The sequence below is a fragment of the Panulirus ornatus genome, chromosome 48 (genome assembly GCF_036320965.1).
Source record: "Panulirus ornatus isolate Po-2019 chromosome 48, ASM3632096v1, whole genome shotgun sequence".
In the NCBI taxonomy this organism is placed as follows: domain Eukaryota; kingdom Metazoa; phylum Arthropoda; class Malacostraca; order Decapoda; family Palinuridae; genus Panulirus; species Panulirus ornatus.
The window spans coordinates 29236309-29259640 of NC_092271.1; the positions used below are offsets into that span (position 1 = coordinate 29236309).

The following is a 23332-nucleotide window of genomic DNA, read 5'->3' on the forward strand; positions in this document are numbered from 1 at the left end:
GCAACACTTTCCTGAGGTCTGCATGTTGAGGAGGTTCATGAAATGCGGTTTAAGCCCAACACAGCCGGAACAACTGCTATTAGAGTCAGATATATGCATATATGTATATGAATCTGATATTGCAGTGTTACAAGAACTAAATACATACCTAATTGATGTAGAGCATATGCTTTCTTTATTCTTAAATATATACTGTCCTATGGTTTCGTATTCAGAATCACGTGACGTCAGTGACATTTCAGGGTGAGGGGGTGGCGTCCCCTGGTGCTTTACAGCAACAAAAATTAATAACAATGATTTATTCATTATTTTCTTTACAATAATTCAAGCTCTATTGGTCTCCTAAAAGGAAAGTGAATAAATATGTACGATTATTTAGCTGTTTCAGTGATGTACAGGAATGAATCACTGAAACATTTGTCACTATCTTTCGAAAAAGACATGTTTATGAAAAAAAATTCTCTATTTGCAAAAGCATAACATTTTGTTTTAACGAACAAAACACCCTTAATTGTTGCAATTTGCTTTTTATCAAATATCGTAGACCTGTTTTCATAGAAAAATGGTCGTCGGTTTAACAACAAACCTCTCTATAACCGATGTATTCATGAAACTGAATACATCTGTTGTACATAAGTCTGTTCTCAAACCAACGACCATTTATATGAAAATAATCTAACATTAATGACCTATTTCGATATCTAAATAACCCCAAAAGCGCCAAGTTTTCTGATACAGTATGTTCTCATATTACACTGTAGCTTTTCATCATTATCTTGGGGAGTTCATAAATACCCCCTTCACCTTGATCAAATGTTGGATACACGTCTCTTTAAAGTAATGAACGTGAACACTGGCGCAGTACATTACTGAAACATCCCGCAGCCCAACACACACACACACACCTGTGACACTCTACTCAACACACAAATAATGCTTACAAAAGGAAAAAAGACGAAGTCATTTGGCCGCATTGTTTCCTCAGAGTTGGCCAAAGTAGCGAAGCTGTAATTTCATTTTAAGCATTCATAATGTTTTACGTATTCCCAGATCAGTTTAGTTCACCTGCCTTTTTCTGATGATGTATCAGATTTACTGCACTCCTGTTTGCCATGTATAGTTATCTTAAGTGCTTAAATGCCACATTTATTTTAAATGGTCAAATCCTATAATGAAAATGTTGTACTTGAGGATATTGATTTTTTTGATTTTTTTTTTTTTTTTTTAGAAATTAATGATCAACTACGTAACAAAATAAGTGGGACGTAGGCCCCCGCTCAGACACTAGTGGTAGACGAGAGTTCATGATCAGGTAGGAGAAATTAGTAATGAACAAGATTCAATATAGTAGGAGATTTTAACATACCGATATCTAAATGAGGAGAATCCTTTTCCAGGAGTTCCGGGCTTGGACTTTACCTAAATTTGCTTGATAGTGCCCTGATCCAATTAGTCAAGAAACCTACTCGCGACGAGAATACATTAGGTTTATTTTTAACTACATTGAGGATCTTGTTAATAATGTTTAAGTTGCAGAAAAGTTTGACACAAGTGATTACCGACATATTACTATTGAGGTCGCTTTCAACACTGCATGTAATGTTGCTCAGCATAACAGTCGCGAAAAAATACCCAATTTCAAACGTACAAATTTCAATAAAAATTTACATTTGTTCTTGGCAAACCTGGCATGATATGGTCGATAAAACTAACATGAACGTAGAGTGGAAAAACATCAGTAAAACCTTTAACTATCGTCCTATTGCTTTGACATCTATCATTTCCAAAGTCTTTGAATCCCTCCTTAACTCCCATATCCTTAAACTCTTCAAGAATCACAGCCTTCTCTCTGATCACCAGTATGGCTTCCGTAAGGCGAGATCCACTGGTGATATTCTTTCCTATCTTACTAATGTCTGGTCATCATCCCTGAAAGACTTGAGGAAGTCATTTGTAGTTGCCTTTGATATATCCAAGGCTTTTGATAGGGTGTGGCAACAGGGTCTCATCTCTTAAGCTCCCCTCTTTTTTGACTTCCATCCTTCATATATAGCTTCTTCTCAGGCCGATCTATATCTGTGCTTGATGATAGATCATCCTTCCCATCCCTTTCTCCATCAACCGGGGTGTCCCTAAAGGTTCTGTCCTGTCCCTTATACATTTTCTCCTTTTTACATCGATTTTCTTTCCGCCACAAATAATCCAATTCACTAATCCACATCCTTCAATTCTTCTCCCTCTTCTCTCATTCAATCTGCATCTCGTCTTGCCACAGCTTCCTCAATAAACTGACTTGGACAGGGTATCTCAATGGGGCACACAAAAACTTGTTAAGTTTAATGCCTTCAAGACCCGATTTCTACCCAGCTCTCTATCGAAAACTCCTCACAATTCTCGTATCTCCTTTGACAGTTCAGTAATTACACCTCCTGACTCATTGGACATACTTGGTATTACTGTAACATCCACTCTTTCTTGGAAGCCCCACATTACAGGAATAGCTAAGAGTGCCTCTTAAGAAACTAAGTGTCCTATTTAGATGTCGAAACTTCTGCTCTGGACAGTTGCTCCATTTATTCAAGGGACTGAATCTTCCTTGTATGGAATACTGCTCTCACATTTGGGGTGGTTCTAGCTATACATACTTACTTGACAGAGTCGAGTCGAAAGCGGTCCGACAAAAAAATTTCCCAGGCTAACTTCCAAACTTGACCCCCTTGCCTTACACCGCAACGTTGGTTCACTTTTCCTCTTCTGAAGGTATTTACTTTGGTTTTTGCTCCCAAGAGCTGGCTGCTTGTGTACCCACACCACTAGCTGGACCATGCAATACTCGGCAAGCTGCTGCATGGTTATTGTGTGGCCATCGGATCTAAAGGGTGGGCCATTTTGATACGTGCTTCTTTCCCTACATGTCGAAGCTTTGGAACTCTCTACCTTCTCATGTCTTTTCAAATAACTATGATCTGGCACATTTCAACAGACAGGTTTTTAACTTCCAAAATTCTTATATACTTTCCCTTGTCTTTTCTCTTTCCGTTTCATAATTCTTTTTTTTTTTTTTTTTGCTTTGTCGCTGTCTCCAGCGTTTGCGAGGTAGCGCAAGGAAACAGACGAAAGAAATGGCCCAACCCACCCCCATACACATGTATATACATACGTCCACACACGCAAATATACATACCTACACAGCTTTCCATGGTTTACTCCAGACGCTTCACATGCCCCGATTCAATCCACTGACAGCACGTCAACCCCGGTATACCACATCGCTCCAATTCACTCTATTCCTTGCCCTCCTTTCACCCTCCTGCATGTTCAGGCCCCGATCACACAAAATCTTTTTCACTCCATCTTTCCACCTCCAATTTGGTCTCCCTCTTCTCCTCATTCCCTCCACCTCCGACACATATATCCTCTTGGTCAATCTTTCCTCACTCATTCTCTCCATGTGCCCAAACCATTTCAAAACACCCTCTTCTGCTCTCTCAACCACGCTCTTTTTATTTCCACACATCTCTCTTACCCTTACGTTACTTACTCGATCAAACCACCTCACACCACACATTGTCCTCAAACATCTCATTTCCAGCACATCCATCCTCCTGCGCACAACTCTATCCATAGCCCACGCCTCGCAACCATACAACATTGTTGGAACCACTATTCCTTCAAACATACCCATTTTTGCTTTCCGAGATAATGTTCTCGACTTCCACACATTCTTCAAGGCTCCCAGAATTTTCGCCCCCTCCCCCACCCTATGATCCACTTCCGCTTCCATGGTTCCATCCGCTGCCAGATCCACTCCCAGATATCTAAAACACTTCACTTCCTCCAGTTCTTTCTATATATCAATTAAGGGTCAGCCTTGGCATGGATCTTGCCCGTGGCTGGAGCCTTCAACATACCATGAAGAATAGATGGAAAATATGTGCCAGTGTGTATTAGATGGTCTATTTCTAAAACGAAGCCATGGTGGTGGTACGGTGAAATAAAGAAGCATCTATATTCTAAGAAACTCAAGAGAACCCAGTAACCATCATGATAGAGTAAGGTATGTAAATTGGCGGAGAGAAAGAGCCATTAGATAATGTAAACACCAATATGAAGCGTATAATGCTGAAAACAGCAAATGAAACCTTATGGAGTTTTACTGTTATGTTAGAAGCGAGAGTCATTACACAGCCAATAGATTCATTAATGACGGAAAACCGTGACTTGGTTCAGGGCAACGAAGCCATGACAAAAATATCAAATGACTTTTCTGCATCTGTAATTATGATCGAAAACACGATCCACGTCCTGAACCTAGTTTCACTGATGAAAGATGGGAACATTCTTCAACAGATTGACATAAAAGCCGAAGACACTTTCAGCAGTAAATGAAATGAAAATAGACGTTTCATTTGTGAACAATGATTAGAGGCAAAAAATGAGATAGATAAGCCCTCGACTGCCCTTTTCAGCTAGAAAGGTTACAACTTACTGCCCAGAAATTATTGTCCTATTAGCTTAACGTCTTTAGTTGAAAACCTTATAGAAACCATCATTCAAGACAGATCTGTAAACCATTTGGAGGATCACTTCTTAAATAAACGATTCCCAGGAGTTGTTTCCGGAGTGGTAGAGGATTTTTTTCTTTTACTTTTCTCATAATGACCGATACTGAACCAGCAAAACATACCTCAAGCAAAGGATGCTTCAGGTGCAAGAAATAAAGTGAGTAGAAAGGAGTACAGTAATTATCTGGGCTCTGCATTGATCTGTAGACCTGACTCTCATAAAGAGTAAGGTTATACAAAGAAGGAAAGACAAATGAAAGCAAGGAATTATAAAGCTTAGCTGTTCCGGAGAAGGAAGTATTATAACGGTCAGCTCATCAGTGGCCACGCCCCACTATATATATATGACTGGTGTAGAGATGTAGCCATCTTTGTGCCTCATTGCGACCTACAATGAAGGATGGTTGAAGAGGTGGTGTCGGGAATATGAATGAGACAGAAAGCTTTTGTTTCCATTTTAGTTAATCCTATTGATATGCCGTATGCCTTACAAGTTGAAGCATGTTCACAGACACTACCCTCCCCCCCACCTCTACCTTCATACTTTGTCAAAGCATGAAGGGTGGGTGTGCCACTCCTGGCTCTCGCACTGTTTGTGCTCCATAAAGGGCCTTAGGTCCAATGGATTCAAGGTTACCTTGTATGGTACATTTTTCACAAACGATATCACCGAAATTTTAGTGTGAAAATGAACTGTTGGATCACGAAGAAGATATAGTAGTTGTGATAGTTACAAAAAAATCCCAGGAACTTAGTGTGACGGTGAAATGTGCATATCATGAAGGTGTCGGCAACTATTGTTAATTTTTGCACTTTCTTTTCAGAATGAACAAAAATAGAAGAATGATTACTGAAAAAAAAAGCCAAATAGGAAGCAAAGAGTGATGTTTTTGGTGAACTTGGTGTTGCTTCACACCCTACTTTGGAGACTGTTGGTGATAATAGTGAGAATGACGATATTGGCAACATGGACGAATTGAAGTGGAGCTCATGTACAAAAAAGACGAGGGGAATGAGTACACACATTAAAAATAAGATCTCACATATATGTTCCATGAATTTCGAAAAGATCGATACGATTCTTGTCTCGATAGGGTTGGTGAACATGAGAAAATTTCCAAATGATTACGTTAGCCCCACTTTATAGCTATTTTCATCTAAATATGAAGTCATTATAACTTTTAATATGAGAAAAATGACAGGAAATGTCGCTAACAATCGATATATACAATATCATGGAAGCAGGGCTGCCAGTGTATAGCCAGACGAATAATCATTTCTCAAAATCCTTCGTCCATGGTGTCACATTTTTTCACAAAAACTAGTAAAGTATGGTGTGTACATGCCTAATGTTAATAATGATGATAGTGATGGGGTGCCAACGTGTTGCAACTTCAGAAAATCACGCCTTTCCTCTGCTTCTCCTCGCACAGCACCACCACCTGTTGCTGCCCCACCTGGTGCTCCTGTTGCTTCTACATCTGCTGCTGTCGACAACTCGACTTCCAAGAGGCAACGCACCATGGAGCCAGAGGGGGACGCTCATAAGCATAATCTTGTGAGATTTACTAGGCAGATCCTTCAAGGCCTAGATGAACATTGGTGGTGGATGTGGCCCACACTTGAGGGGTATTTAGAGAACCAAATTCAGATGTCTTTTTGGTAGGACTGATACAAAGATAACATCAGCAGTATGTATAACCATAACAAAGGTAAGCAATTAACGGCTAATTACTGTGAAATGTGTATTCTCCCACTTTCTCGTTCTGAAAGATTTCAATTTTCCAAGAATTTATTGAAATACCACAAGCTCTTCACCATTTCCATTCACAACGCTGCATACCCCATGTAGGCCAATTATACCCTCAACTGCCACATTACTCACCTTCACATTTAAATCATCCACCACTAAAATCTGGTCTCATGCAAATCTGCAGACACACTTACTTAGCTGAGAGGCATGCAAAGAATAGAGTGAATTGGAACGATGTGGTATACTGGGATCGATGTGATGTCAATGGAGTGAACCAGGGCATGTGAAACATCTGGGCTAAACCATGAAAAGGTCTGTGGGGCCTGGATGTGGATAGAGAGCAGAGGTTTTGATGCATTACACGACAGCTAGAGACTGAGTGTGAATGAATGTGGCCTTTTTTGTCTTTTCCTGGCAATACATTGCTGAAGCAGGGGGTAGTGATGCTGTTTCCTGTGGGATGGGGTAGCACCAGGAATGGTTGAAGGCAAGCTTGTAGGAATTTGTATATGTGTGTTTGTTTATATATGTTGATGTGTATATGTGTGTGTATTGGCATTTATGGGTATATATTCATTCCCATCGCCACCCCGCCACACATGAAATGACAACCCCCTCCTCCTGCATGTGCGCGAGGTAGCACTAGGAAAAGACAACAAAGGCTACATTCGTTCACACTCAGTATCTAGCTGTCATGTATAATGCACCGAAACCACAGCTCCCTTTCCACATCCAGGCCCCACAAAACTTTCCATGGTTTACCACAGACACTTCACATGCCCTGGTTCAATCCATTGACAGCACGTCCACTCTGGTATACCACTCTATTCCTTGCACCCCTTTCACCCTCCTGTATGTTCAGGCCCTGGTCACTCAAAATCTATTTCACTCCATCCTTCCACATCCAATTTGGTCTCTCACTTCTCGTTCCCTCCACCTCTGACACATATATCCTCTTTGTCAATCTTTCCACCTTCATTCTTTCCAAGTGACCAAACCATTTCAATTGGTACTGCAAGGGAATTTATTAAAAAATGAGGTGACTGTTGTTGATTGGTTGGTAAGGATATTCAATGTATGTATGGTTCATGGTGAGGTGCCTGAGGATTGGCAGAATGCATGCACAGTGCCACTGTGCAAAGGAAAAGGGGATAAAGGTGAGTGTTCAAATTATAGAGGCATAAGTTTGTTGAGTATTCCTTGGAAATTATATGTGAGGGTATTGATTGAGAGGGTAAAGGCATGTACTGAGCATCAGATTGGGGAAGAGCAGTGTGGTTTCAGAAGTGGTAGAGGATGTGTGGATCAGGTCTTTGCTTTGAAGAATGTATGTGAGAAATACTTAGAAAAATAGATGCATTTGCATGTAGCGTTTATGGATCTGGAGTTGGCATATGATTAAGTTGATAGAGATGCTTTGTGGAAGGTATTAAGAGTATTTGGTGTGGGAGGTAAGTTGCTAGAAGCAGTGAAAAGTTTTTACCAAGGATGTAAGGCATGTGTACAAGTAGGAAGAGAGAAGAGTGATTGCAGCAGGAGTGTGTGTGTCCACATGGTTGTTTAACTTGTTTATGGATAAGGTGGTTAAGGAGGCAAATGCAAGAGTTTAGGAGAGAGGGGCAAATATGCAGTCTGTTGGGGATGAGAGGGCCTGGGAAGTGTCAGTTGTTGTTCACCTATGATACAGCTCTAGTGGCTGATTCATGTGAGAAACTGCAGAAGTTGGTGACTTGGAAAAGTGTGTGAGAAAGGAGAAAGCTGAGAGTGAATGTGAATAAGAGGAAGGTTATTACGTTCAGTAGGGTTGATAAAAAGTAAATTGGGATGTAAGTTTGAATGGAGAGAAACTGGAAGAAGTGAAGTGTTTTAGATATCTGGGAGTGGACTTAGCAACGAATGGAACCATGGAAACAGAAGTGAGTCACAGGGTGGGGGAAGGGGCCGAAGGTTTTGGGACCCCTGAAGAATGGTTTGGAAGGAGAGAACATTAGCTCGGAGCAAAAATGGGTAAGTTTGAAGGTAAAACAGCTTACAAAGAGGGGAAGATGAAAGAAGGAAAGAAATCATTTTGCGTTGAAAAGGAGATAAAATCATGTCAATCTTTGTGAGGTCGGTTTCCACACAGAAACTACACCAGATGCAAATTACACTACCATCCCGTGGTGGCAAAGACATATGCAGAAAGCTCATAAGCAGTGGCCAAAATAATGCCTGTTCAATATGGAGATGGCAGCAACATCACAGCAGAGACGATTTAGAGAATTAATGATAGAAGGTTGTGATTCCACTCTAATGAAATGAGGTGAATGAAGAGCCACCCAAATAAGTGAGTACTCCATACTCGGATGGTTAATAAGACCCCGGCAGATAGGAAAGATCTACTCAAAAGAAGTAATTATGGCAGCTATGCAACACCTCTAGTTTTGTGGAAGCATATTTTTTTAATGGTTAGGTGGATTTTCCAAGAATAGATGGAAATGAATGACAGAGAGATTGGTAAAAACTGCATTTTAGCACTAATGAATTTGACAACATTCATCCTTTCCTATTCTGAGATACTGCACATGTCCCAATTAAAAGGCGATCTGATCAGTGCGAAAAAGTGAACAAGTTTAGAGTGAAGGGTAAATGGAAAATGAGTTGAAGCAGGTATAGTGGAATCATCAGCATGAAATTTGGGTTAAAGTTGAATACAGATAATTCATTAAGAAAAGAAAGTGAAGGGGACCACTGTTGATGAAGAGGGGGGGATGTCATTCCATCAGTGACTACCAGAATAATCCATTTACTGAAAGTTATGCAGTAAGGAACAGAGAAAAACAAAGCCCCCCCTCTCCCCAAAAGGGGAGAGGGGGGGCTTTGTCACACTGTCAATGCTCTGAAGATGTTGAAAGCCATGACAAAAGGTTCACCAAAATCCCTGCGGAACGAGGACCAAAGAAGAGTCATACAAGTGATTAGAAGTAAATCTTCCTCCTGTAATCTAATATAAGGTAGGTACCACTGACTGGATACAAAATTGATTCTGCAGATATCTTTCAACCCAAGCGCAATAAAAAAAAAAAAAAAAAAAACGCTACAATTCATAAGCATCAATTATTAGAAGATAATGTAGTGCAACTATTGCAAGTAAATTTCTTAACGAAGACCACCCAGAAAAACAAATGCCTAAAATTATCACCTGTTACCATGTTCAATGGCCTACACTCCATCATGCATTATTATTCAATTATCAAATGCTAATTAAAAATGAAAAATTTTAAAATATATTTAATTAACACAAGTAACTTTTGAATTTCAAACAAACCCATCATAAATATCTACAATTAAGTCATTGTACCATATATAAAATCCTTGTTCCTAGGAACATTGAAGTTCCGTTTGATGTATAGTGTACATTATCATCCTTTAGAATTAGTGTAATTTCATCACACAGTTCTTCAGTTCCATGAAGAGGATCTGCCAAAATTGGAATCATCCTTGGTCCAAGAAATGGGTCTTTGTATCTATGAAAAGTGACTTTCATGTTTGACTTCAAAGAGCGCTCTTGCCGCCTCAGACAAGCTGCCACAGACACCAAAGTGTCATTCTCATAAATAGGCAAATGGCAGTGGAATAGTCCAACATGAGGCTGTGGATTGATGAATGACAAGACAACAGAAGAGGCAGAAGTAAAAGTCAAAAAGGGCTCACCCGGAACTACCTCCTCCTGAGTACGTTCATTGTCACAGTCTTCAGTCCAAAACATTTGAAGGCCTTCTAGGCCCAGAGTGCCACACAGATAGTCAATGTTTTCCTCTAAAATGCTTCGCTCATTGAAATCCACTGTGTTCTTTAAGGCTTTCTCTCCCATTGTCTTCATCCTTTCTCTCACTGTTTGAGCAAAAGGCATGACCTTTTTCATATACTTCTTCAGCAAAGGGTTACTTGCCAGTGCCTGTGATATTTCCTTGTTATCTGGGAGGAAGTTGCTATTTGCTTTGTAAAGATCATGCATTGTCTTTAAAATTATACTCTGCCATGTAGGATAAGTCTTCGCAATCCAAATAATGCCATGTGATGGTGCTTGTGGTTGTACTAAAGTTTCGCCCTTTTTAGCTTTGGCAGGAGTCATATAATTTTTGAGACGTAATCGAAAACGATGAGAAACATCAGCAAGATACTCTGAAGCCTTTACAAGTAAGAGATCTGGTTCCTCAGTTATTGGCCACCTAGCATGGAGGATTGAGCTTGGTTTACCCAAAACTTTCTGCCATATGAAGTCACATACATGAGGACACACAGGGGAAAGCAGGAGCACCTGTGTAGTTAGATAACGGTGAACAAGATCCCAATGTAGACCACTCTGAACCTGTGACCGTTCACGGTACTGATGGAACAAGTTATTGTACTCAAAGAAACCAGTACGTAAAGCCTCCTTGAACATCAATGTTTTGTAGTTATTATCAGTTTCTCTAATTTTATGATTCATCTCAGATGCAAACATCTTGTCATTAATTGAAAATAATGAGCCAGTATGCATGGTTTCTTTCTCTGCCACAAGTTCCTTTGCTAACTCTACAAATGTCCACAATCTCAGGACACCAGAGTCGGCAACCTGAGTTTCAAAATTAGCATCTTCTACCGAGTCTCCAGCATTTGCCAGAGCTATACGCATGCCATCAGCTCCATAGCAGTCAAGAGCTTCAGTAAGAGTCAGGAAATTACCAGTTGACTTTGACATTTTCTCAGAATTAAGCATTAGATGACCATTTGCACGAATACCTTGAGGCCAGTTGTTAGGCTGAGTGGGCCACATTGCCACATGGTTGTATAAAAAATATGTCAGATGATTGGGTACCAAGTCTTTCCCTGACGCTCTTAAGTCAACTGGGTACCAGTAGCTGAATTCACGTTGCATTTTCTCTAGTGCCTCTTTCTTGATTTTTGTTTCTGGTGGGACATTAGTCTGATGGAACACGTAGTCCCAAACTTCTGGAGTCATTTGTTCTGGTTTAATGCCATACTCACCATATACTGAACCATACAAATCTGAATGCAGAATATGACACACTGTGTAGTAAGCCATATAAATGGTTGAGTCTGATAGGGACTCTATTAGCCATTTATCATCCCAAGGAAGGCGGGTTCCAAGGCCATAGGTACGAGAGCAAGCATGGCCTTTCAGCCAATCCAGAGTGGCCTCAAAATTACGACGAACTTCATCATGATATGTCTCCAGTGTATCAAGGTTCTTTTGAGTTTCAGCTCGCCATTCAGGTTCACCATAATCCAGGTACCACTGATCACATAGTGCCACAACACACTCATCACCTGATCGGGAAATAATTTGCTTCTCTGGCTCTTGGTATACCATAGCTTCTCTTTTTTTTAATAACATTTCCTGTATCACTTTCTTAACATCCTGTACCTTCCTTCCTTTAAATTCCCCAACTAAAAGAGTTCCTTCATAGAAACCACGCAAGTAAACCTTCTCTTTTGCTTCAAGTAATTTTTCATAATCATTCTGAGACTTGATTCCCATTATCTGACAAATTGTTGGAGCACTAAGGGAACCATATTCAGGAACATCAATGATTGGAATGGGCTCTACATTCACCATCTCTTCTGTAATGCCATATTTCTCACGTAGTGCTGGTTTATTTTTCAAATCCACAAGAGCTGCAAAATCGTCTGGTGCATCAGATGGTACAGAAGTCACAACTCCTGTACCCTTCTCTTCCTTCACTGTCATCATTGGTAGAGTGTAGATGGCTTTGTAGTTTGTCAGGGGTGCACGAAGTTTTATCCCCATCAGCTCATGACCCTTGAGCTCTAACACTGGTTTTACCTCATTTTCTACACTTAGCATACCTTGGAAAGCCATGTTCCTGGCTGCTCTACGTGTACACACAACAATTTCACCATCTTTGGTTTCTAAGGCAACATACGTTAAATCTGGTCCCAGCCAACAGTTAGTTTGCCCATACATAGTCTCTGGTCTTAGAGTAGCTGCTATAAGGAAGATTGGCTTTGGGGCTAAAGCTGTCAATTTCCCTGAAAGCTCTTGCACATGCATCTTGACAAGTGTATACTCTTGTGGACCAACACCTTCTCCTGATGACCTGTCATGATCCATGCATGGCTGACCATCCTTAGGAGAATATATTGTGTACCTAAGGATAAAAAAAATATTAATATTTGAGAACAATAAAAGACAATGGCAATTTTTTTTTTTACTTTTAAACAAAATATTCTTGATAAACTAACGATTCACCCCCAGCAAAATGAAATGCATTACAAAATTAAATATATAACAAAAATCAAAAGATGAACACCTGCAACTAAACTGCTACCTACAAATGATAATTTTATATGACTTTCAAGATGAGATTTCTCCTATCTACTGGAAGGTTAAAAGAGCCAAGGGGGAACTTGATCTCTACGGACAATCCACTCTCACAAAACATTATTCACTTAAGAATGAAGTATCCCACTTTACTACATTTACTTGCCTTGCTTTGGGTTAGTGAATGCACTCTACCAATTTAACATATGTAATGTAACTTCCCTTATAAAGTCCTAGTCAACCAGGCTGTCTAATAAAGGTTTTCTTGTCATCTGTGGGTTACAATCTGGGAGGCATTGTGATTAGCAAAACAGAATGGTAATACATTAATGCAATGAGCTCCAAAACAACCCCATTCTATTTTCTCTTGAAACAAGTTAACTTAATGGTATAATTAAATGACTGACGTGCAATGTTATTGTACTGTTTTTGTTTAATTGTGGTTGCAGTGCTGCTATAATATCAAATAATCAACAAAAATTCATATCAGGTGGTGCATGAGGGTTAACCAACTCATTACAGTCATAAAGTTTCTAGTAACAAGACTGATGCAAGAGCACACAAGCTATGGCATATTCCAACCATTAATGTGGCAAATGGCTATCTAATAAATAAAATAATATATTTTCCATACATATTTGTTATTTTCCATGTTAGCAAGGTAACATCAAGAACAGAGGACTGAGCCTATGAGGAATAATCCTCACTTGGCCCCCTTCTCTGTTCCTTCTTTTGGAAAAGTAAAAACTGGAGGGGAGGATTTCCAGCCCCCACCCCTTTTAGTCACCTTCTATAACACAGACAATACACTGGAAGTATTCTTCCTCTCCTATCCCCAAGGAATATAGGAGAGTGTTCAAACTATTGAGGCATAAGTTTGTTGAGTATTCCTGGAAAACTGTATGAGAGGGTATTGACTGAAAGGGTGATGGGATGTACAGATCAACAGGTTGGGGAGGAGCAGTGTGGTTTCAGAAGTGGTAGAGGATATGTGGATCACGTGTTTGCTTTGAAAAATATGTGAGAAATACTTAGAAAAACAGATGGAGGTAGCATTTATGGATCTGGTGAAGGCCTATGATAGGGGTGATATAGATGCTTTGTGGAAGGTCTTAAGAATACATGGTGTAGGAGGTAAGCTGCTAGGAGCAGTTGAGAAGTCTTATCAAGGGTGTAAGGCATGTGTGCAACTGTGAAAGAAAAAGTTGAGAGTTATTAGGTTCAGCAGGGTTGAGGGAAACGTTAGTTGAGGTGAGTTTGAATGGAGAAAAATTGGAGGAAGTGAAGTGTTTCCATATCTGGGAGAGAACTTACCAGCAAATGGAACTATGAAAGTGGAAGTGACTCATAGGGTGGGAAAGGGGTCAAAGGCTCTGGGAGCAATGAAGAATGTGTTAAAGAGATGATGTTATCTCGGAGAGCAAAAATGGGTATGTTTGAAGGAACAGTAGTTCCAACAATATTAATGGGTATGTCTGAAGGAATAGTAGTTCCAACAATATCATGTGGTTGTGAGGCATAGGCTATAAATAGGGTTTTACAAAGGAGGGTGGATGTGTTGGAAATTAAATGTTTGAGGACAAAATGTGGTGTGAGGTGGTTTGATCAAGTAAGTAATGAAAGGGTAAGAGAGATGTGTGGTAATAAAAAGTGGTTGAGAGAGCAGAGGAGGGTGTGTTGAAATGGTTAGGACATATGGAGAGAATGTGTGAGGAAAGGTTGACAAATAAGTTTTATGTGTCAGAGAAGGATGAAACAAGGAGAAGCAGGAGACCAAATTGGAGGTGGAAGGATGGAGTGGGAAAGATTTTGAGCGATCGTGTCCTGAACATCCAGGGGGGTGAGAGGCGTCAATGAACTGAATCAGGGAGCGTGAAACATCTGGGTTAAACCCTGGAAAGGTCTGCAGAGCCTGAATGTGGATGAGGAGCTGTAGTTTTGGTGCATTACACAAGATAGCTAGAGAATGAGTGACCTTTTTTTGTCTGTTTTCCTGGTGCTACCTCAATGAAACAGGTGTGGCGATGCTGTTTCCTGTGGGGCAGGATGATGCCATGAATGGATGAGGGCAAACAAGTGCATACATACATACATACATACATACATACATACATACATACATACATACATACTACCTGCCCCAGGTTAAGAATAACAACAGTGGTGCAACCACAATTCCCCAAAAAGAAAACCTTTTATTTAACAGATTGGATTCTCTGCAGTTAATTTTTGTTGTTGTTGTTGAATGTGTTTGATGATAAAAGTGGCAGATATAGGGTGTTTTGGTCAAGGTGGTGTGCGAAGTAAGAGGGTCAGGGAGAATGGTTCGCTAAACAGAGAAAAGGTAGAGAAAGCTTTGCAGAAGATGAAAGCCGGCAAGGCAGCGGCTTTGGATGATATTGCAGTGGGATTTATTATAAAAGGGAGTGACTGTATTGTTGACTTAGTTCGTGAGAATATTCAATGTATGTATGGTTCATGGTGAAGTGCCTGGGGATTGGCAGAATGCATGCATAGTGCCATTGTATAAAGGCAAAGGGGATGAAGGTTAGTGTTCAAAATACAGAGGTAAAAGTTTGTTTAGTATTACTGGGAAATCATATGGGAGGGTACTGACTAAGAGGGTGAAGGCATGTACAGAGCATCAGACTGGGGAAGAGCAGTGAGGATTCAGAAGTGGCAGAGGATGTATGGATCAGGTGTAAGCTTTGAAGAATGTATGTGAGAAATACTTAGAAAAACAGATGGATTTGTATGTAGCATTTATGGATCTGGAGAAGGCATATGATAGAGTTGAGAGATGCTCTGTGGAAGGTATTAAGAGTATATGATGCGGGAGGTAAGTTGCTAGAGGGAGTGAAAACTTTTTATCAAGGATGTAAGGCATGTGTACGAGTAGGAAGGGAGGAAAGTGATTGGTTCCCAATGAATGTCAGTTTGTGGCAGGGGAGTGTGATGTCTCCATGGTTGTTTAGTTTGTTTATGGATGGGGTTGTTAGGGAGGTGAATGTAAGAGTTTTGGAGAGAGGGGTTTAATCAAGTAGCAAATGATTTCCTTATCAGATTGATAACCAGAATGCAACATTCTTCTGCAAATGTTTTGAGGGTTGTTGCTTGACTTTCAACACTTAAGTAGTATGGGGTGGTCAGCAGCTACAAATCTGATGCTAGACTGTAGGAAACCCTCCACTGGTTGCAGTAAAAGACAAAACACTACAATGGGTAACAATGACAAAACAACATAACACTATAATATCTTGAAAAATAATTAATGTAAATACTGCATTATCTCACCTCTTTCCAAATTTGATCTTTCCCCTTTCCTTAAGACGAATGAACTGCCATTGGACAAATGAGTCATAAAATGGATTATGATCAGTAGTAATGAAAGATCGTCTCCAATCTGTATGCAGCCCAACTCGCTTGAGGTCCTTTACACAGCGTGGAGGAAAATACTGAAGCCAATAATCTTCACTGGTGAACCTCTGAATCTCCATATTGTCAATTCCAAGACTCTGCATAATCTGCCACTGGTACTTTGTACTTCCTGTTTTAGCTAAGGCTTTGCTCTGCAGGAAAAAATGTCCACAAATTACTAAGGAAATGATAAGTTCTGTTCCCATTTACATGCAATAGATCAAGTGTACATAACCAAACAGCATAGGTATCCAACTTTTGTTTACTGTGATAAGTACATTAGTTTTCCACAGCATGGTGCATAAAAATCATTCATTAGTTTGCACAATGAATTAGGTCTTACTCGACTCTGTCTATAAGTGGTTACACTGCAAGCATCAATGCACAAAAAGAAGGACAATCTTATAGAGGGCCTTTTTACTCCACCACTCTGAGTGGAGTGCAGCCTTCAAACTGCAGGAGTCCTATAAAAGGGACACTCGATTGCATAAGCCACATTTAGTAGGCAATGCTAGCTGTGGTCATAAAACTAAGAAACTCCAAAGGTAGGATGAAGCACTGCTCTCTCTCACCACTCAAGTTTAAATTCAGTTCTCACCTTCTTGCCCTTGGCCTTGTCTTTAATGGTTACTTCCTTTGGCTGTATCATTTGTTGGTCATCGTAATCTGGGAAACTGGGAGGGCAACCAAAATCAGCAACCTCTCTCTTCAGCTTGTCTGCACTTGCTTTTATGGGCATGCCTAAAGTAGACACAGTTATAACATATTATACAAATGACTGTACATAATTCTGTGGCACATTCTTTCATAATTAAGAATGTAATATTATCTAAGCATGGAGTACGTAAGTTCTGGATGGCATATAAACAGAATGAGAAAGCCAAACTCATGGGTTTGCATAATAAGAGTGACTAAATGGAGAGGGGTGCCTTGATCAACACCTGTCTTCAGCAACACCTAACTAATTATGACTACATTTTCTAGAAATAAAATCACAGTTGGTCACTAACTTCAGCACATGGGAGAAGTTGTTTAGCACAATGGAACAGTATTAGTACACTTAAGAACAAGAAAAATTTATTGCTGTTGGGCTTCTTTTTCTTTCTTTTAAACTATTCGCCATTTCCCGCGTTAGCGAGGTAGCGTTAAGAACAGAGGACTGGGCCTTTTTTGGAATATCCTCACCTGGCCCCCTCTGTTCCTTCTTTTGGAAAATTAAAAAAAAACGAGAGGGGAGGATTTCCAGCCCCCCGCTCCCTCCCCTTTTAGTCGCCTTCTACGACACGCAGGGAATACGTGGGAAGTATTCTTAATCCCCTATCCCCAGGGATAATGCTGTTGGGCTAAATGTACAAAATATTCTAAAAACCTGTATCTTTTTCTATCTAAACAAACCTGATGCACTGCTTCTCTTGATTTCATGGTATCAGGTTTTGTACCTCTTTCTAAACTATGTTTTCCTTATCCCCAGTCCTTTTCCAACACAAAAATCTCCAAGCTGTCCACCATTTTTATTCATACTGTGTGTCCCATGCCTCCCAATTATACCCTCAACTGCCACATCACCAAATCTCACATCAAAATCACCTATCAATAAACCTCGATCCTTCACATCAAAACTGCGGACTCAACAACTCATTTCCCATAAGCATCTAATCTTTTCCTCACTCCTCCTTTTATGTGGGAGATGGGCAAGTGAGAGAGAGTAATGAGTAGTGGGATGAGAAAGTTACATCACTAGTAAACAAGAGAAATTTATGGGTATTAATTGCTGGGAAGGGTGAGTGACTATGACATGTACAATAGAAAGTAGCTGGTCAAGAGGAAGATCAGGGTCTGAAAAAGAGGCCAAATGAGAGTTGGAGTGACTGAATACCAATAAACTTTTTGGAAAATAAGAAAATCTTTTGGAAGGAGATGAATAGAGTGAGCAGAAAAAGAAAAAAATGGGACTATCGGTGAAGGGGAAGATGTTAGTGGTAACAGACACAGACAAGGTGAAGAGGAGGTGGATTGAGAATTTTGAACGACTGTTAAAACATGTTCAACAAATGGTTGGCAGATGTGGGATTTTTGGAAGTCAATGTAGGTAAAGTAAGAGTCATGTCAAGTGGTTTGGTAACGAGAGAAGTGATAAAAGCCTTTGGCACAATGAATTGTGGAAATGCTGGAGTACATGGGACTAAAGATTAATCATTCAAGGAAGAGGGTGCCTGTGTTCTTGAAGGCTTGTTAGGATTTTCAGTAAATATTCATACTTGCTTGCCTTAATCCATTCCTGGTGCAGCCCCACCCCACAGGAAACAGCATCACTACTCTCTGCTTCAATGAGGTAGCACCAGTAAAACAGAAAATAAAAAGCCACTTTCATTCACACTCAGTCTCTAGCTGTCATGTGTAATGCACCAAAACCACAGCTCCCTGCCCACAGAACCCACAGACCTTTCCATAGATTACCGAAGACACCTCATATGCCCTGCTTCAATCCATTGACAGCATGTCCACCCCGATATACCACATCATTCCAATTCACTCTATTCCTTGCACGCCTCTCACCCTCCTGTATGTTCAGGCCCAGATTGCTCAAAATCTTTTTCACTCCATCCTTCCACCTCCAATTTGGTCTCCCACTTCTTCTCGTTCCCTCTGCCTCTGACACATATATCCTCTTTGTCAATCTTTCCTCAGTCCTTTTCTCCATATGTCCAAACCATTTCAACACTGCATCTTCTTTTGCTCTCTCATCCATACTCTTTTTATTTCCACACATCTCTCTTACCTTTTCATTCCTTACTCAATCAAACCACCTCACACCACATACTATCTTTAAACATTTCATTTCCAACACTTCCACCCTCCTCCATACCACCCTATCTACAGACCATGTCTCGCAACCATACAATATTGTTGGAACTAATACTCCTTCAAACATACCCATTTTTGCTCTCTGAGATAACGTTCTCTCTTACCAAACATTCTGAGATAACGTTCTCTCTTACCAAACATTCTGAGATAACGTTCTCTCTTACCAAACATTCTTCATAGCTCCTAAAACCTTCCCCACACACAAACCCTGTGACTCGCTTCTGCTTCCATGGTTCCATTTGCTGCTAAGTCCACTCTCAGATGTCTAAAACATTTCACTCCAATTTTTTTCCATTCAAACTTACATCCCAACTAACTTGTCCTTCAACCCTAATGAACCTAATAATCTTGCTCATATTCACATTTACTCTCAACTTTCTCCTTTCACACACTTTTCCAAACTCAGTCACCAACTAACGCAGTTTCTCACTCGAATCAGCAGCCAGAGCTGTATCATCGGTGAACAACATCTGACTCACTTCCCATGCCCTCTCATGCCCAACAGTGCATACTCACCCCTCTCTCCAAAATGCTTGCATTTACCTCCCTAACCACCACATCCTTAACAAATTAAACAACCATGAGGTCATCACACACCCCTGCTGCAGGCCAACCTTCATTGGAAACCAGTCACTCTCCTCTCTTCCTACTCGTACAAATGCTTTACAACCTTGATAAAAACTTCTCACTGCTTCTAGCAGCTTACCTCCCACATCATATACTTTACATACTTTCTACATAGCATCTCTATCCACCCTGTCATACACCTTCTGCAGATCTATAAATGCCACATACAAATCCAGCTGTTTCTCTAAGTATTTCTCACACACATTCTTCAAACAAACACCTGATCCAGCCACTCTCTACTACTTCTAAAACCACAGTGCTCCTCCCCAATCTCCATCAATACCCTCACATACAATTTCCCAGGAATACTCAGCAAACTTATGCCTCTGTAGTTTGAACACTCACCTTTATCCCCTTTGCCTTTGTACAATGGCACTATGCATGCATCCTGCCAATCCTCAGGCACTTCACCATGATCCATACATACTTTGAATATCCTTACCAACCAATCAACAACACACTCACCTCCTTTCTCAATAAATTCTACTGCAATAACATCTAAACCGCTGCCTTGCCAGACTTCATCTTCCACAAAGCTTTCACTACCTCTTCTCCTTTAACCAAACCAGCTTTCACTACCTCTTCTCCTTTAACCAAACCATTCTCCCTGACCCTTTCACTTCGCACACCATCCCAACCAAAACACCCGACATCTGCCACTCTTATCATCAAACACATTCAACAACCCTTCAAAATACTCACTCCATCTCCTTCTCACTTCATCACTACCTGTTCCCCTTTGTCCCCTTCACCGACATTCCCATTTGTTCTCGTCTTATGCATGTTACTCACCTTCCAAAACATCTTTTTATTCTCCCTAAAGTTTAATGATACTCTCTCACCCCAGCTCTTATTTGCCCTCTTTTTCAACCCTTGCACCTTCCTCTTGACCTCCTGCCACTTCTTTTATACGTCTCCCAGTCATTTGCACTTCTCCCTTGTAAGTATCGTCCAAATGCCTCTCTTTTCTCTTTCACAAACACCCTCACTTTTTCATCCCACCATTTATTACCCTTTTTAATCAGCCCACCGTCCACCTTTCTCATGCCACATGCATCTTTTGCACATGCCATCCCTGCTTCCCTAAATACATCCCATTCCTCACCCACTCCCATCATTTGCTCTCACCTTTTGCCATTCTACACTCAATCTCTCTTGGTACTTCCTCACACAAGTCTCCTTTCCAAGCTCACTTATACTCATCACTCTCTTCTCCCCAACATTTTCTCTTCTTTTTTGAAAACCTCTACAAATCTTCACCTTCACCTCAACAAGATAGTGATCAGACATCCCTCCAGCTGCCCCTCTCAGCACATTAAAATCCAGAAGTCTCTCTTTTGCACACCAATCAATTAACACATAATCCAATGATGCCCTTTGACCATCTCTCCTACCCACATACATATAATTATGTATATATCTCTTTTATTTCATGGGAGTGGGGGGCTGGAAATCCTCCCCTCTCATTTTTAGTTTTCTTAAAGAAGGAACAGAGGAGGGGGCCAAGTGAGGATATTCCCTCAAAGGCTCAATCCTCTGTTCTTTACACTACCTCACTAATGCGGGAAATGGCGAATAGTATGAAAAAAAATATCTCTTTTTAAACCAGGTATTCCCAATCACCAGTTTTTTTTCAGGATACAAATGCACAAGCTCTTCACCATTTCCATTCACAACACTGAATACCGGAAGTACACCAATTATACCCTCAACTGCCACGTTACTCACCTTTGCATTTAAATCACTCATCACTAATACCCAGTCTCGTGCATCAAAGCTGCTGACACACTCATTTAGCTACTCCTAAAACACTTGCCTCTCAAGATCTTTCTTTTCATGACCAAGTGCATAGGCACCAATAATCACCCATCTCTCTCCATCCACTTTCAGTTTTATCCACATCATACTAGAATTCACTCTTACACTCTATCACATAGTCCCACAACTCCTGCTTCAGTAGTGCTACTCCTTTTTTAGCTCTTGTCCTCTCACCAACCCCTGACTTTACTCCTAAGGTTTTTCCAAACCATTCTTCCCCTTTACCCTTGAGCTTCTTTTCACTCAGAGCTAGAACATCCAGGTTTCTTTCCTCAAACATACTATCTCTTTTTTCTTCTCATCTTGGTTACATCCACACACATTCAGACACCCCAATCTGAGCCTTCGAGAAGGATGAGCACTCCCCGCTTGACTCCTTCTTCTGTTTCCCCTTTTAGAAATTGAAATACATGGAGGGGAGAGTTTCCAGCTCCCCACTCCTGCCCCCTTTAGTCACCTTCTACGACATGCTGGGAATACATGGGAAGTATTCTTTCTCCCCTATCCTATAAACACAAAACTACTGTACCACCAACGTACCTGTACAATGTAGTCCAAAAGGAAACAAGCACTTTTTTCCTTTCAAACGTTGATATCCCACAGCAAACTGAAAAAGTAAATAAATACTACTAGAATAACTGTTACCATGATTTCTTTTTTCATATTTAGTTCAACTTTCAAATCCACTTGTTTTTTACAAACAGAAACATCACATTATCCCTCAAAATGCTACCATCATCATCCAACAAACCTACAGAAAAGGTCTCCCACTGTCATAGGATTGTTTAACTTTTCCTGCCTATGTCAATATTCTGTTGATTTATCACACAATTAGTACCCTAAGGTCTCTTATGTCACAAGGAGAGCTCAGATAAAAAGTATGTTCTCCCCAGTACTCATGCAACTACCACTATAGGTTTAAAACAACTTACAAGTCATGTGGACTGAAAGACCCAGAGTAAAAGTACCACAAACTGTTGGACAACCTAAGTGATAAAAGACAACCTATGAAAGGAAATGAACACCTAAGATATATATCAATTAATGAGGGAAGTTAAGAATAACACGAGAAATGTGATGAAACAGTGACTTATACAGTAAATTTTGTGGTATCAAATACAGAGTTGGGAGGCCTGCACCACTACCCTAGGACTTGGCATTTCTTTACATGGGAGAAATTACATTATAACTGCACTTGAATTTCTCTTTATGTAATCCTGGAGCAATACAAGACTTTGGTAACAGATGACAGATACATAACTAAAATACTTCCAAAGAAAAAACATCCAACATCCTACCCACACATGGCAGCCACTTGCCATCCTCACACTTAGTTTTAGGATTAAAGGTACAATATTCTAAATATATTCATGTTAAACACCACCAATGCTGTGCCTGTGTATAAAATATGAGTCCATGTGACACTACGTTCAAACTGAAATACGTAAAAAAGCTTTCCCTATCCTCCCCAAACAGTTTTGTAAGCCAAGTTCCTCCTCACACAGACTTTTAGTGTGAAAGATGCATTTTCTCTAAATGTATTCAAGCTATTTACCAATTACATTGTCCTCAGTATGAAATAAAAGTACTCTGTAAACATCATTTCCATGACCTTTCTTCCTGGGAGCTGTCAGATATTTCATCCTAACATCTCATCCCAACCATCCTCTGCCCCTCACTCAGCACAAGACCAACATTTCAGTAATATCATAATTTTTTTAGTATTTTTTCTTACTCATGAATGATTATCATATCAAAGCAAAAAAGCACATGGGGATAATCATAGGAGCAAGTACCACTATTTAACTCTTAAATAGCAAACTACATCAAAAGGTGTGCTCATTGTGAAAAATTACCTAAAACAACTCTGTTTAAGCCTTAAATGGATATTTATGGGGTCTCCAGGACTGGGGTTCATCAAAAAATCAAAAAATAATATTTTTGTCTTGTAAATCAATT

General features: G+C 40.2%; 1 protein-coding gene across 7 annotated transcripts in view; it reads right to left on the minus strand.

The window, feature by feature from the left end:
• Nucleotides 1-9573: 9573 nt before the first annotated feature.
• Nucleotides 9574-23332, minus strand: part of LeuRS (Leucyl-tRNA synthetase) — a 34587-nt gene continuing 20828 nt past the window's right edge. For all 7 annotated transcript variants that reach the window (XM_071690384.1, XM_071690383.1, XM_071690379.1 and 4 more), the window contains 4 exons: nucleotides 21914-21980; nucleotides 16662-16804; nucleotides 15941-16215; nucleotides 9574-12473 (listed from right to left, as the gene is read on the minus strand). In XM_071690384.1, the coding sequence (XP_071546485.1) occupies nucleotides 9650-12473; nucleotides 15941-16215; nucleotides 16662-16804; nucleotides 21914-21980 (3309 nt within the window). In that variant the 3' untranslated portion in view covers nucleotides 9574-9649. The remainder of the gene's footprint in view (nucleotides 12474-15940; nucleotides 16216-16661; nucleotides 16805-21913; nucleotides 21981-23332) is intronic.